The sequence below is a fragment of the Natator depressus genome, chromosome 7 (genome assembly GCF_965152275.1).
Source record: "Natator depressus isolate rNatDep1 chromosome 7, rNatDep2.hap1, whole genome shotgun sequence".
NCBI lineage: Eukaryota > Metazoa > Chordata > Testudines > Cheloniidae > Natator > Natator depressus.
In genome coordinates, this window is record NC_134240.1 from 51,698,469 (window position 1) to 51,713,301 (window position 14,833).

A 14,833-nucleotide genomic window follows, 5' to 3' on the forward strand; every position below is an offset into this window, starting at 1 on the left:
GGATGCATGTAAGGCTGTCGTCCATTAGCTCCTTGTACGTGTAGTTGTGCTTGTCTTCGGTATATCCTGCCACCAGGAATATATAACTGCTGAATAATAGCTTTACTTATGCTTGTCTTCAGGGCTTCTATTATAACCTGCCAGGACCAGCATCTGTAGTCACTGTTCAGTAACTCCCAAATGGTCCACAATATTACATGTACTTGCGCTTATCTTCAGTATAACCTGCCATTTATATTAATTCTTATTCAATGCTGGTCTTTGTTTTTGCTTTTCTTATTTTTCCTGTGTTATCTTTATAGTAGAAAATAATTAAAAACCTTTTTTGAGGAATAACTAGTAGTTCTTGTTTATCTTATATGGACGCTACTCAACCTCATTACATCTGTGTTGGGTGGCGGGAAGTAGAGATCACCCAGGGCCCAATTAGAGTCCTGACACGTGCCCCCTTCTTCCTTTATCTCCGAATATAGCAGCATAGTCTCAATGGCAGGAGCTTGAGCTCCTGAAGTTAGTTCTACTAATGGAAGAACCGAATTGTCAAGTCGCCTATGAGGATATTCATGGGCCCGGGAACAAAAATACTGTTTAAGAAGACAACAAACCACTCCAACAGTAAACAAAAAACAAAGGCCAGCAAAAATCCAGGCAGAGATGACTCCTGGATCAGACCATAAATTCATTTAGCTAATTATCAAATACCATGAAGGGATATAAAACCTTACAATTGTGGACCTGCCACAAAACTTTATAATTTTCAAGCTTACTACGGGTGCAAGGGACAATTGATAATAACTGGGCAGAAGCTGGATATGAGTCAACAGTGTGCCCTTGTTGTCAAGAAGGCCAATGGAATATTGTGCTGTATTAGTAGGAGCATTGCCAGCAGATTGAAGGAAGTGATTATTCCCTTCTATTTGGTACTAGTGAGGCCACACCTGGAGTACTGCGTCCAGTTTTGGTCTCCCCACTACAGAAGGGATGTGGACAAATTGGAGAGAGTCCAGCAGAGGGCAACAAAAATGATCGGGGGGGGGGGGGCGCTGAGGCACATGACTTATGAGGAGAGGCTGAGGGAACTGGGGTTATTTAGTCTGCAGAAGAGAAAAGTGAGGGGGGATTTGATAGCAACCTTCAATTACCTGAAGCGAAGTTCCAAAGAGGATGGAGCTAGGCTGTTCTCAGTACTGGCAGATGACAGAACAAGAAGCAATGGTCTCAAGGTGCAGTGGGGAAGGTCTAGGTTGGATATTAGGAAACACTATTTCACTGGGAGGGTGGTGAAGCATTGGAATGGGTTACCTACGGAGGTGGTGGAATCTCCATCCTTAGAGGTTTTTAAGGCCCAGCTTGACAAAGCCTTGGCTGGGATGATTTAGTTGGTGTTGTCCTGCTTTGAGCAGGGGATTGGACTAGATGACCTCCTGAGGTCTCTTCCAACTCTAACGTTCTATGATCACATTCTGTTTGGGATCCATTCAAATTTCCCTTCCAGGACTGTGACACATTCATCTGTAGCACTATTGAGTCTGATTTCAAAGCACAATTCTGAATCACAGAGTTGAGAATACGGCATTATGTGACACGTTAGTAGGTGGAGGATTATCTTCTCCACATTCTAAATATTGCATGGCTCAGACAGAAGCTGACACAACTCGAGTGTTGGGGAAGGAGAGAATCCCTCCAACTCACCCTTCACCTTCCAGTCTAACAGAAGCTGAAACAATATTCTTTTGCCTGTCCCTGCTCTTGGTTATATTTAAATATATTTTAAATGAGAAAAAAATGAGTGCTGCTCTGCACAACCCAGGGTAACATGAGAACAACTGGGAATGAAACAATCTGTCCCCAAAGGGGGAACTCGGTGACTGTAACGATCACTTTGCAGTGGGAGGAATAGTATAAAAGTGATACTCCAGATTTCTTTAAACTAAGAAAAATGGTGGAGGTCAGGTTACTTTATGCAGAAACGTGTTTGAAAACTTCCACCACTGTATGTGGCCAAAAGCAGGTAACTCATCTGGGGGACCGGACAGACCATGGTGAAGCAAATGGTGCAAATAGCCTTAGAGTTCACTATGTGGGAATTAGCCAAAGTATTAAAGAAAACATATTTTGTCAGCCCTAGGCAAGTTTTTATGGTATTTATCACTCTTGTGGATCCTCAGATGCGCAACACGGTGTGAGCACACATAAAAGCTCTTCCCAAACCCTGAGCATTTATAGGGTTTCTCTCCTGTGTGGAATCTCTGAAGACAAATAAGCCCTGGTCAGTCAGTGAAGATTTTCCTACACTCCCAGCATGCATAGGGTCTGTTTCCTTTGATGTGTAATAAGGCCTGAGCGGTAAGTGAAGGTTTTTCCACACACTGAACATTTATAGGCTCTTTTTCCTGAGTGAATTCTCTCATGTCTGAGAAGGTGTGAGTTGTCATTGAAGTTTTTCCCACACTCTGAGCATTCATATGGTCTTTCTCCTGTGTGGATTCTATGATGTCTAATAAGTGCTGAACTCTGAGTGAAGCTTTTCCTGCACTCACAGCATTCGTAAGGTCTCTCTCCTATATGGACCCTCTCATGTCTAATAAGGGGGGACATATCATTGAAGCTTTTCCCACACTCAGAACAGGTATAGGGTCTCTCTCCTGTGTGGATTCTCTCATGCCTAATAAGCTTTGAGGGGCTACTGAAGCTTTTCCCACATTCAGTGCATGTGTTGTTTTTCTCTCCTGGGGGGATTCTTTGCTGGGCTCTGGTTTCCTTGAGGTGTTTGTGAGTTCCTGGACTATTTGTAGATTTACCCAGTTTCTCCCCTGGCTGGTTTCCCTGCTGACTTTTTGGCCTGTGCTGACTCTTACAAACTTTTCCCTGCTCATGACTCCTGGACACAGTTCCTTTAGATCTTTGTGATAATGCTTTGTGCAGTTCCACTTGCTTAGCATCTGCCTGTTGAGGATTCTGCTCCTGATTCTCATTCAGCATCCAGTCACCTGCTAGGAGAGAGAGAAACATCAGAAACAGGGATGGAAAAGGGGACAGGAAACCAAACTAAGTGCTGAGAAGGCAGAAAAATATCAGGAACTACATTCCCCTACACTCCTCCCCCTAGGGGAGAGAGAAGGGTATCAGAACTGCCATCCAAATACTCAGGAGAAAGGGAGGTCAGGAAAGGAGCCACTGCCAGACATCAGTCAGGATGGGGAGGAAACCACTGCCAGATCCCAGCTATTCCCTTCAGACACAGGCAGATTCTGAATTGGTTTATTGATTCTTCCCCTGTGCAGGCACCTCTCAGAATTCCTCTTTCCTCTGAGCACTGTATATTGGCCATAGCTTTTCCCCTTCATTCCAGCTGGGCGATCAGACCAGCTTTGGAATGGGAAATACTGCTCTAGGGAAAGACAATAAGGGAAATTCACGGGACTTTTTTTTTCCCTCTCCCCCTCCCTCCCTCCCAGATTGGAATTTTTTCCCCTAAATCTCCCTTGCTGCATAGTAAACTGTCATATTGTTCTGCCTTCAGTGGGCATAGAGAACAATTGACCACCATCCTCTTTCTAACAACCCTTAACATCTTTGAAGACTGTTATCAGATCCTCTCTGTCTTCTTTTCTCAAAACTAAACATGTCCAGTTCTTTCAATCTTTCCTCACAATTCATGTTTGAGGATAATGAGGTAGCTTTATGGACATTTCTTCTCCAGCACCATTCTGAATGCATATGAGTGGGGGTGAGGAGGATCCTCCTAGAGCATGCTGAAGGGTGATTAGAGAGGTAGGAAGGGAACCAGGTGACAACAAGGGAAGACAAGGTTTCAGAAAGAGGAGCCTGGTCAGTGGTGTCAAATGCAGATGACAGGTCAAGGAGGATGAGGCTAGATTGCTGGTTCTGAGCTTTGCCTAGGGAGAGCTGTGACCTTAAAAACATCACAGTGCCATCTGGCACACTGTTGGTGTGATATTTACCCAATGGGGGTCATGTAATGTATCCCTGGAAGAAAGACAGTTACCTTTTTCCGTAACTGGTGTTCTTCAAGATGTGTTGCTCATGTCCATTCAACTTAGGTGTGTGTGCTCACCACATGCACCGGTGCTGGAAGTTTTTTCCTCAGTGGTATCCATAGGGGACTGGCTCCGGCGCTGCTGGCTTCCCCCATCCTCAGTTCCTTCTTGCCCTCCTTCTCCACTGTTGGAGTTTCCAGGAGGTTGTGGAATAGACATGAGCAACACATCTCAAAGAACACCAGTTACAGAAAGGTATCCGTCTTCTTTGAGTGCTTGCTCACGACCATTCAACTTAGGTGACTCCCAGCAGTACCCTTCAGAGGTGGGTAGGAGTTCACAGACGTGTAGATTGCAACACAGCTCTGCCAAACCCAGTGTCGTCCCTGACCTGCTGAGTGATAGCGTAGTGGACCGTGAACGTGTGCCTGGAGGACCACGTCGCGGCTCCACAGATGTCCTGGATCGGGAAGTATGCCAGGAAGGCTGCCGAAGATGCCTGCACTCTGATGATCAGCGGTGGAGGGACTCCCACTAACTCGTAGCAGGTCCGAATGCAAGAGGTGATCCAGTTAGAAATCCTCTGCGTGAACACCAGGAGGCCCTTCATCCAATCAGCTGCAGGGATTAAAAGCTGAGTCAATTTATGGAAAGGCTTTGTCCGATTTAGGTAGAAAGCCAGGGCCCTTCTTACGTCCAAAGCATGAAGGCACCGCTCTTCACTAGTCTCATGGAGCTTAGGGCAGAAAACTGGAAGGAAGATACCCTGGGCTCATGTGGAAAGTAGACACCACCTTGGGAATGAAGGCCAGGTGGAGCTGGAGCTGAACCTTGTCCTTATCGAAGACCGTGTATGGCGGTTGAGGTCAGGGCTCGGAGACTTGCCTCACCGATGTCACCGCCACCAGGAAAGCTACCTTCCATGGCAGGTGAGACAGGGAGCACGAAGCCAAAGGCTCAAAGGGCGGACCTGTGAGCGAGGACAGAACCAAGTTGAGATCCCACTGAGGGGCCGGGGACCAAACTTGAGGAAAAAGTCTCTCGGGGCCTCTAAGGAACCTGACTGTCACGTCATGGAAGTACACCATCTGCCACTGGATTGGTGGATAAAAGGTGGAAAAGGCCGCCACGTAAACCTTGATAGAGGAGTGCACCAGTCTCTGGTTTCTCAAATGAAGCAGGTAGTCTAAGATCAACTGCACCGAAGAATGCAAAGGGGAGATGCCCCGTTCAGCCGCCCAGCGGGAGAACCTGGTCCACTTTGCCAGGTAGGTCTGCCTAGTCGAAGGCTTTCTACGCTTGCGGAGGACCTTCTGGGGCCAGGGAGGGATTGCTGGGAAACTTGATAGCGTCCCAAACCAGTGCTGGCGAGGCCATGCTGGGGCAAGCATGATAACCTGAGCCTTGTCTCTCTTGATTTTTGCTAGGACTTTGAGTGGAATTGGAGGGAATTCGTACATCAGGCTTCCTGCCCATGCCAGGAGGAAGGCATCGGAGAGGAAGCCCTTGCCCAGACCCTGTCTGGAGCAAAACTTGTGAAACCTCCTGTTCTGCCTGGTGGCAAATGAATACACTTGGGGAGTTCCCCACCTCTGGAAGATCGTGCCAGCTACCTCCGGGTGGAGCAACCACTTGTGGTGAGAGGAGAAGTCCCTGCTTAGGTGATCTGCTAGCGTGTTCCTGGCCCCCAGAAGGTGACACGCTTCTAGATGGATTCTGTGGTCAATGCAGAAGTCCCAGAGATGGAGTGCCTCTTGGCAGAGGGCCAAGGATCGCACACCGCCTTGCCTGTTGATGTAGAACATCGAGGCTGTGTCGTCCGTCAAGACTAATCACTCTGCCCGACAAGTGAGGTAGGAAGACCACGCACTGCTCTGAGCTCTTTGACGTTGATGTGTAGCGTCGACTCCTCTGGGGACCACATACTTTGGGTCTGGAGGGTGCAGAGGTGCACCCCCCATCCGAGGCATCTGAAATCAAGTCAACTAATGAGAAGTGCTGACAAAGGGAACTTCTTCTAGGACTTACCTGGGATCAGTCCACCATCACAGTGAGGTAAGTATCGTCGCAGGGATGGTAACGACCTTTTCCAGGTGGTCCCTGGACTATGAGAAGACCATCACCAGCCATTGCTGCAGGGGTCACATCCGGAGCTTGGCGTGGCACACCACATATGTGCATGCTGCCATGTGACCTAGGAGGTGCAGGCAAACCCTGGCTGTAGTCAGGGGAAATGCAGAGACTTCCGTGATGAGGTCCGGCAATGCCCTGAATCTCTCCAATGGCAGGAACACTATGGCAGAGGATGAGTTGAGGACTGCTCCGATGAACTCTATCCTCTGTACCAGAACTAATGGTAAATGACAAAAAAAAAAAAAAAATCTACAACAGGCCGAGGCGATGACAAGTGGCTAACAGCATCGTGACATGCCTTTGGACCTGGAGCTGCCTTGGACCAGCCAGTCATCGAGGGAAGGGTAGAGCTGGACACCCCAACATCTGAGGTAAGCTGCCACTACCGACGTGCACTTGGGTAAATACCCCCCAAATGGGAGTACCACGAATTGATAGCAGTTGGGACCTACCATAAACCAGAGGAAGTGTCTGTGTCCCTCGAAAATGGCGATGTGGAAGTATGCACTTTTCAGATCGAGGGCAGCATACCAGTCTCCTGGATCCAGGGAGGGGATGACGGATGCCAGGGAGACCATATGGAACCTCAGCTTCATTAGGAAGCAGTTCAAGTCTCGCAGGTCCAGGATATGCCGCAGACTGCCCTTGGCCTTTGGGATTAAAAAGTAATGGGACTAGAACCCCTTGTACTTGTACTCCGGAGGAACGACCTCCACCGCACCTAGCTGCAGTAACCCCTCGTGAGAAGGGTACCTGAAGAGGGACGGGGAGGTGGGGTGGTAAGGAGGGGTAGAAAACAACTGAAGAGTAACCCCACACCACCGTATTGAGGACCCATTGGTCTGATGTTATAGATGCCCATGCAGGGAGCAAAGGAGAAAGCCGGTTGGTTAAAATAGGGGAGGGAGGATCCTGGGAACAGTCCCGTATGTTGCCTTTGAGCATACTCTCAAAACGAGCGCTTGCCCGCCTGCTTATTGTGGGTCAAGATTGACTGAGAAGCCTGTGAAGGCTGTTGGCTAGGACGCCACTCGTAGCCTCTGGATTTCATAGAGTCATAGAATCATAGAATATCAGGGTTGGAAGGGACCTCAGGAGGTCATCTAGTCCAACCCCCTGCTCAAAGCAGGGCCAATCCCCAATTAAATCATCTCAGCCAGGGCTTTGTCAAGCCTGACCTTAAAAACTTCTAAGGAAGGAGATTCTACCACCTCCCTAGGTAACGCATTCCAGTGTTTCACCACCCTCCTAGTGAAAAAGTTTTTCCTAATATCCAACCTAAACCTCCCCCACTGCAACTTGAGACCATTACTCCTTGCCCTGTCCTCTTCTACCACTGAGAATAGTCTAGAACCATCCTCTCTGGAACCACCTCTCAGGCAGTTGAAAGCAGCTATCAAATCCCCCCTCATTCTTCTCTTCTGCAGACTAAACAATCCCAGTTCCCTCAGCCTCTCCTCATAAGTCATGTGTTCCAGACCCCTAATCATTTTTGTTGCCCTCCGCTGGACTCTCTCCAATTTATCCACATCCTTCTTGTAGTGTGGGGCCCAAAACTGGACACAGTATTCCAGATGAGGCCTCACCAATGTCGAATAGAGGGGAACGATCACGTCCCTCGATCTGCTGGCTATGCCCCTACTTATACATCCCAAAATGCCATTGGCCTTCTTGGCAACAAGGGCACACTGTTGACTCATATCCAGCTTCTCGTCCACTGTCACCCCTAGGTCCTTTTCCGCAGAACTGCTGCCTAGCCATTCGGTCCCTAGTCTGTAGCTGTGCATTGGGTTCTTCCGTCCTAAGTGCAGGACCCTGCACTTCTCCTTATTGAACCTCATCAGATTTCTTTTGGCCCAATCCTCCAATTTGTCTAGGTCCCTCTGTATCCTATCCCTGCCCTCCAGCGTATCTACCACTCCTCCTAGTTTAGTATCATCCGCAAATTTGCTGAGAGTGCAATCCACACCATCCTCCAGATCATTTATGAAGATATTGAACAAAACCGGCCCCAGGACCGACCCCTGGGGCACTCCAATTGACACCGGCTGCCAACTAGACATGGAGCCATTGATCACTACCCGTTGAGCCTGACAATCTAGCCAACTTTCTACCCACCTTATAGTGCATTCATCCAGCCCATACTACTTTAACTTGCTGACAAGAATACTGTGGGAGACCGTGTCAAAAGCTTTGCTAAAGTCAAGAAACAATACATCCACTGCTTTCCCTTCATCCACAGAACCAGTAATCTCATCATAGAAGGCGATTAGATTAGTCAGGCATGACCTACCCTTGTTGAATCCATGCTGACTGTTCCTGATCACTTTCCTCTCGTGTAAGTGCTTCAGGATTGATTCCTTGAGGACCTGCTCCATGATTTTTCTGGGGACTGAGGTGAGGCTGACTGGCCTGTAGTTCCCAGGATCCTCCTTCTTCCCTTTTTTAAAGATTGGCACTACATTAGCCTTTTTCCAGTCATCTGGGACTTCCCCCATTCGCCACGAGTTTTGAGAGATAATGGCCAATGGCTCTGCAATCACATCCGCCAATTCCTTTAGCACTCTCGGATGCAACTCGTCCGGCCCCATGGACTTGTGCACGTCCAGCTTTTCTAAATAGTCCCTAACCACCTCTTTCTCCACAGAGGGCTGGCCATCTACTCCCCATGTTGTGATGCCCAGCGCAGCAGTCTGGGAGCTGTCCTTGTTAGTGAAGACAGAGGCAAAAAAAGCATTGAGCACATTAGCTTTTTCCACATCCTCTGTCACTAGGTTGCCTCCCTCATTCAGTAAGGGGCCCACACTTTCCTTGGCTTTCTTCTTGTTGCCAACATACCTGAAGAAACCCTTCTTGTTACTCTTGACATCTCTTGCTAGCTGCAGCTCCAGGTGCAATTTGGCCCTTCTGATTTCATTCCTACATGCCCGAGCAATATTTTTATACTCTTCCCTGGTCATATGTCCAACCTTCCACTTCTTGTAAGCTTCTTTTTTATCTTTAAGATCCGCTAGGATTTCTTATGGGGAGGCTCCTGGCGAGGGTGGCTCCCCTGGCCCAGAGGCTGCTGTGGCTTGAACTGCTTGTGGGCAGGGCTGGGAACATACAGGCCCACCATTTTAAGTGTTGTGCGGGAGTCCTTTAGGCCATGGAGCTTATTGTCCATCTGTTCTGCAAACAGGGCTTGCCCATCAAAGGGAAGGTCCTGCATTGACTGCTGAGCCTCCATGGACAAACGAGAAAGGAGCAGCCAAGATGCCTGGCGCATGGCGATGGCCATGGTTTGGACAGCAGTGTCCGCCACATCCAATGCCACCTGGAATGTTGCCCTGGCCGCAATCATGCCCTCCTCCATAATTGCTCTGAACTCCTTCCTAGAAGCCTCAGGAAGAGAGCCCTCGAACTTGGCCATGGCTTGCCACATGTTAAAGTCACAGCATCTCAGGAGGGCTTGATGGTTGGCCACCCTCAACTGGAGACTATAGAACAAATAAACCTTACACCCAAACAAGTTTAGTCTCTTTGGAGTCTTTGTTCTTAGGGGTAGCCCCGGGTTCACCCTGTGGCTCCCTGTGGTTAGCTGCTTCTAATCACTAGGGAGTCAAGAGTAGGGTGGGTGTACAGGTACTTGTGGCCTTTGGATGGCACAAAGTACTTGTGCTCCACCCCCTTGGAGATGGGTGGCAGGGAGGAAGAAGCTTACCACAGGGCATCAGTGATTTTAGAGACCTCTTCATGAAGGGGCAAAGCCACCCTGCCCAGTGCTGTGGAGCAGAGCACATCAAAGAGAGTCTGAAGGCTCCTCTACCTGAAGACCCAGGTTGGCAGTGACCCTCTTCAGTAGTTCCTGGTGCGCTTTAACATCATCTAGAGGAACTGGGGGAGGGGGCCCCGTTATAGCCTTGTCTGGCGATAACGAGGAAGATGCTGGTGCTGTAGGGTTCTCCACAACCATTGGTGGCCCAGCGGCTTGCTCCCTCTTGGACCTACGGGGTCCTTGTGTGCGAGTCTTTGTGCACAGGCGGAAGACAGGACAGCTGGTCTCTCTGAGGCTCCAGACACTGACCGGGTGGCCTTGAAGGGCTGGGTGAACCCGCAAAGGTTCCATGGGTACCACGGCGCCGGCCACTGTGCCTGAAGCCATGGGGCCGATTTCAGTGCCGACAGTGTAGCTGGTACTGCAGCTTGTCCTGCCGTCAGAGAACCTCGCTCTGAACCAGGGCTGGATCCTGAGCGGTTGCTCCCAGGACAGAGTGGAACGGTGGTTCCGTCCTGACTGGTGCCAGTCATTCCTCCTAGAGTTTGATTTGGAGCAGGGTCTTAGGGACTGGTGGTGCTTGATGCATCTGCACCAGCTTGGAGCCAGTGATCTATGTCTTGCACTTGACTAATGTTACCGGGATGAGGAGTGGGACCTGGAGTCACAATGGGCCTGGTGCCGGGAAGTGCCCGCACGCAGTGATGCCCTCCTAGGGAATCAATGATGGTCCGAGGAATGGTAACGTCGATCCCTCAACGGGTCCCTGGAGTGGAACCGTGGTCTCGGAGATACCGGGTGCTGGGACCAGTACTCCTGCCGGGGTGGGGGAAGGAAGGAGAGAAGAGATAGCCAGCAAGCTGCCTCTTGAGCCTCTCTGCTCATCACAAGGTCTGGGGACCAAATGTGGCTGCACTGCGTCTGCCTTTTGCAGTCAGAGGCGTGGCGGCTATGGGAGAGCGAGCACTGGCGGGACATCCCCCACAACAGGGAATGGTGCGGCTGAGGTGGGGACTGAAGCAGTTTGAACGCGAGTTTACCCTGTGACTGGGGAACAGCAGGATCCAGTGTGGGCGGCACCAGGAGAGACGTGATATCCTGTGCTGCCTACAGGGCTTCTGGCATGGACGGTACCTGGACCTGACGGAAGACTCTGTCGCTATCCGGGGTAGCCGGCGGGGAGCAGGCTGGGCTCCACTGCTCCACCGGAGCTTGCGCCTGAGATCCCGATGGGGGCAAAGAGTTGCCAGGCATGGGATCTTGCTCACACCCAGTCTTATCCTTCCCCTTGTGGGAGATTGGAGACCTACCTAGCACTGCCTTCATGAGCTTCTTGGTCGGAGCCACAGATGGGGACTGGTGCCAACCAGTGGACGGTCCCTGTGGGGACCTGCATACTGAGATCATGGTGCTCGGTGCCCAGCACCAGAGCAACGCTCCGACTCGGCTGAGGGCTGACTCCATAAGGAGCACTCTAAAATGAACATTGCGCTCCTTCTTAGTCCTTGGCTTGAAGGACTTGCACATTTTGCACTTTTCACTAATGTGCCCTTTGCCCAAGCAACTCAGACAACTGCTGTGTGGATCACTAATGGGCATGGGCCTCTTGCAGCGATCACAGGGCTTAAAGCCTGGGGCATGCCCCGTCCCGAGGCAAAGTCCCGTTCGGGACCTACGAAGTCCCTAACTATAGCTAAGGGATTTACAAACACTAACAGAAAACTATATACACTAGAATACACGAATTAACTAGTTTCATAGAATCATAGAATCATAGAATATCAGGGTTGGAAGGGACCCCAGAAGGTCATCTAGTCCAACCCCCTGCTCGAAGCAGGACCAATTCCCAGTTAAATCATCCCAGCCAGGGCTTTGTCAAGCCTGACCTTAAAAACCTCTAAGGAAGGAGATTCTACCACCTCCCTAGGTAACGCATTCCAGTGTTTCACCACCCTCTTAGTGAAAAAGTTTTTCCTAATATCCAATCTAAACCTCCCCCATTGCAACTTGAGACCATTACTCCTCGTTCTATCATCTGCTACCATTGAGAACAGTCTAGAGCCATCCTCTTTGGAACCCCCTTTCGGGTAGTTGAAAGCAGCTATCAAATCCCCCCTCATTCTTCTCTTCTGCAGACTAAACAATCCCAGCTCCCTCAGCCTCTCTTCATAAGTCATGTGCTCTAGACCCCTAATCATTTTTGTTGCCCTTCGCTGGACTCTCTCCAATTTATCCACATCCTTCTTGTAGTGTGGGGCCCAAAACTGGACACAGTACTCCAGATGAGGCCTCACCAGTGTCGAATAGAGGGGAACGATCACATCCCTCGATCTGCTCGCTATGCCCCTACTTATACATCCCAAAATGCCATTGGCCTTCTTGGCAACAAGGGCACACTGTTGACTCATATCCAGCTTCTCGTCCACTGTCACCCCTAGGTCCTTTTCCGCAGAACTGCTGCCTAGCCATTCGGTCCCTAGTCTGTAGCGGTGCATTGGATTCTTCCATCCTAAGTGTAGGACCCTGCACTTATCCTTATTGAACCTCATCAGATTTCTTTTGGCCCAATCCTCCAATTTGTCTAGGTCCTTCTGTATCCTATCCCTCCCCTCCAGCGTATCTACCACTCCTCCCAGTTTAGTATCATCTGCAAATTTGCTGAGAGTGCAATCCACACCATCCTCCAGATCATTTATGAAGATATTGAACAAAACCGGCCCCAGGACCGACCCCTGGGGCACTCCACTTGACACCGGCTGCCAACTAGACATGGAGCCATTTATCACTACCCGTTGAGCCTGACAATCTAGCCAGCTTTCTACCCACCTTATAGTGCATTCATCCAGCCCATACTTCCTTAACTTGCTGACAAGAATACTGTGGGAGACCGTGTCAAAAGCTTTGCTAAAGTCAAGAAACAATACATCCACTGCTTTCCCTTCATCCACAGAACCAGTAATCTCATCATAAAAGGCGATTAGATTAGTCAGGCATGACCTTCCCTTGGTGAATCCATGCTGACTGTTCCTGATCACTTTCCTCTCCTCTAAGTGCTTCAGAATTGATTCCTTGAGGACCTGCTCCATGATTTTTCCAGGGACTGAGGTGAGGCTGACTGGCCTGTAGTTCCCAGGATCCTCCTTCTTCCCTTTTTTAAAGATTGGCACTACATTAGCCTTTTTCCAGTCATCCGGGACTTCCCCCGTTCGCCACGAGTTTTCAAAGAGATTTCAAAGTTTGTATGAACAAGCAGCAACAGCAGTAGCTAAAGCAGCAACAGTTCCAGCACTGTCACTGGCAGCAAGAAGGAACTGAGGGTGGGGGGAGCTAGCGGCGCCATATATACTGCGGCATGTGCGCGCCACTCCAGGGGGTGCCAGAGCTGGTCCCCTACGGATACTGCTGAGGGAAAAACTTCTGGCACCAGTGCATGTGGGGAGGACACACACCTAAGCTGAATGGACACGAGCAAGCACGCAAACTCAGAACTCACTGATCATTAATACAATTGTGTGGGCGCATGTATGGGTTGTAGTAGGAAGAGAGCCTGAGACATAAGCCCTTGTATCAGAGGCCTGGTAGAAGGCAGGACCTGCTCACAGAATCTGGCAAGAACAGGGCTGATATTGCAGAAATACACATTCCTAAGAAGTGCTAAGCACAGAGTACTCATGAAAACCCATCCTGATATCAAGTGGTACCAGAACATCCCAATATCAAGGATGGTACAAAAACATTCCCCAAGGATAACAGGAACACACTGACCCCTCCTAAAAGATAAGGTCAGGATGACAGTACATAATAGAGATGTTTTGATCAAACCAACATGTATAAGGTAATACAGGGGTCTCAAACTCAAATCACCATGAGGGCCACATGAGGACTAGTACTTTGGCCAGAAGGCCGCATCACTGAAACCTTTTCATACAATGATACAAAAGTATAGTCAAAAATGAAGAGTAATATAGTATGCTATTAAAAGTTAATGTATTAACTTTTTAAAAACTGTAATGCAAAAAGTCAGTGCCAATTTTGACAGTCATTTCATTTTTGGCCACTTAGTTGGCAGCGTTTTGCATCAACCAGAGCATCAATATTCAGTTTGATATCCTGAGATGAAATCAATCTCAGTGTTGCTTTCAAATGTTTATCAATGAGCCTTGACCTTAATCTTCAAGGAAGAGGAAACAAAACTGTTCACATATATATGTACTTCCAAACATTGCCATTACCCTTGCAGAAACAGAGAATAACATGGAAAATCTTTCTTGTGAAAGAAACTGGTAGAATTCTGGAATTCCAACATCTGTACACTTCTGCTTCAAAATGGTATCACACTGAAGCTCCACTAACTCCATCTGTATTTCCTCTGCAACACTGACAATTTTCCACACCATTTGCTGTGGACAAAAGTTGAAATCTTTAAACCGCACATCAAACTGTTTGTGTAAGTTAGAAAGGATATCTGTATATTCTTTCAAGGATTTGGATTCAACTTTTCCTAAGGAATTCAGAGTTGAGAAATGGATCAAACTGCCAGCAGTCAGCTGTTTCCCGCATAAAGTAAGCTTGACTTTGAATGTCGTAACACTGTCGTACATCTGTGTTATAACCTGTTTTCTACCCTGAAGCTTCAAATTCAGTGCATTCAGGTGATCAGTTACATCTGTTAGAAAAGCAAGGTTGCAGATAAAAATGGAATCAGCAGGCTGAGGAACCTCCTTGTTTTTCATTTTCATGAAGGAATCAATCTCTTCCAAAAAAACACTTCAAAACATTTCCATGACTCAGCCCATCTAACTTGAGTGTGATACAGAAGTTCCCCATATTCACTGTCCCTACTTGCTAGAAAACTGTGATTCAGCCCTCGTGCACGTATAAAATTAATGGTTTTAACAACTACATCCATAACTCCATTTGTCGACTTTGACTACACAGGGCT

At 48.7% G+C, this 14,833-nt stretch overlaps 1 protein-coding gene across 5 annotated transcripts in view; it reads right to left on the reverse strand.

Annotated features, from left to right (window-relative positions):
• Positions 1–1,034: 1,034 nt before the first annotated feature.
• The window catches only part of LOC141990794 (uncharacterized), a 34,709-nt gene continuing 20,910 nt past the window's right edge, over positions 1,035–14,833 (reverse strand). For all 5 annotated transcript variants that reach the window (XM_074958423.1, XM_074958425.1, XM_074958424.1 and 2 more), the window contains exon 4: positions 1,035–2,993. In XM_074958423.1, coding sequence (XP_074814524.1) covers positions 2,290–2,993 — 704 coding nt within the window. In that variant the 3' untranslated portion in view covers positions 1,035–2,289. The remainder of the gene's footprint in view (positions 2,994–14,833) is intronic.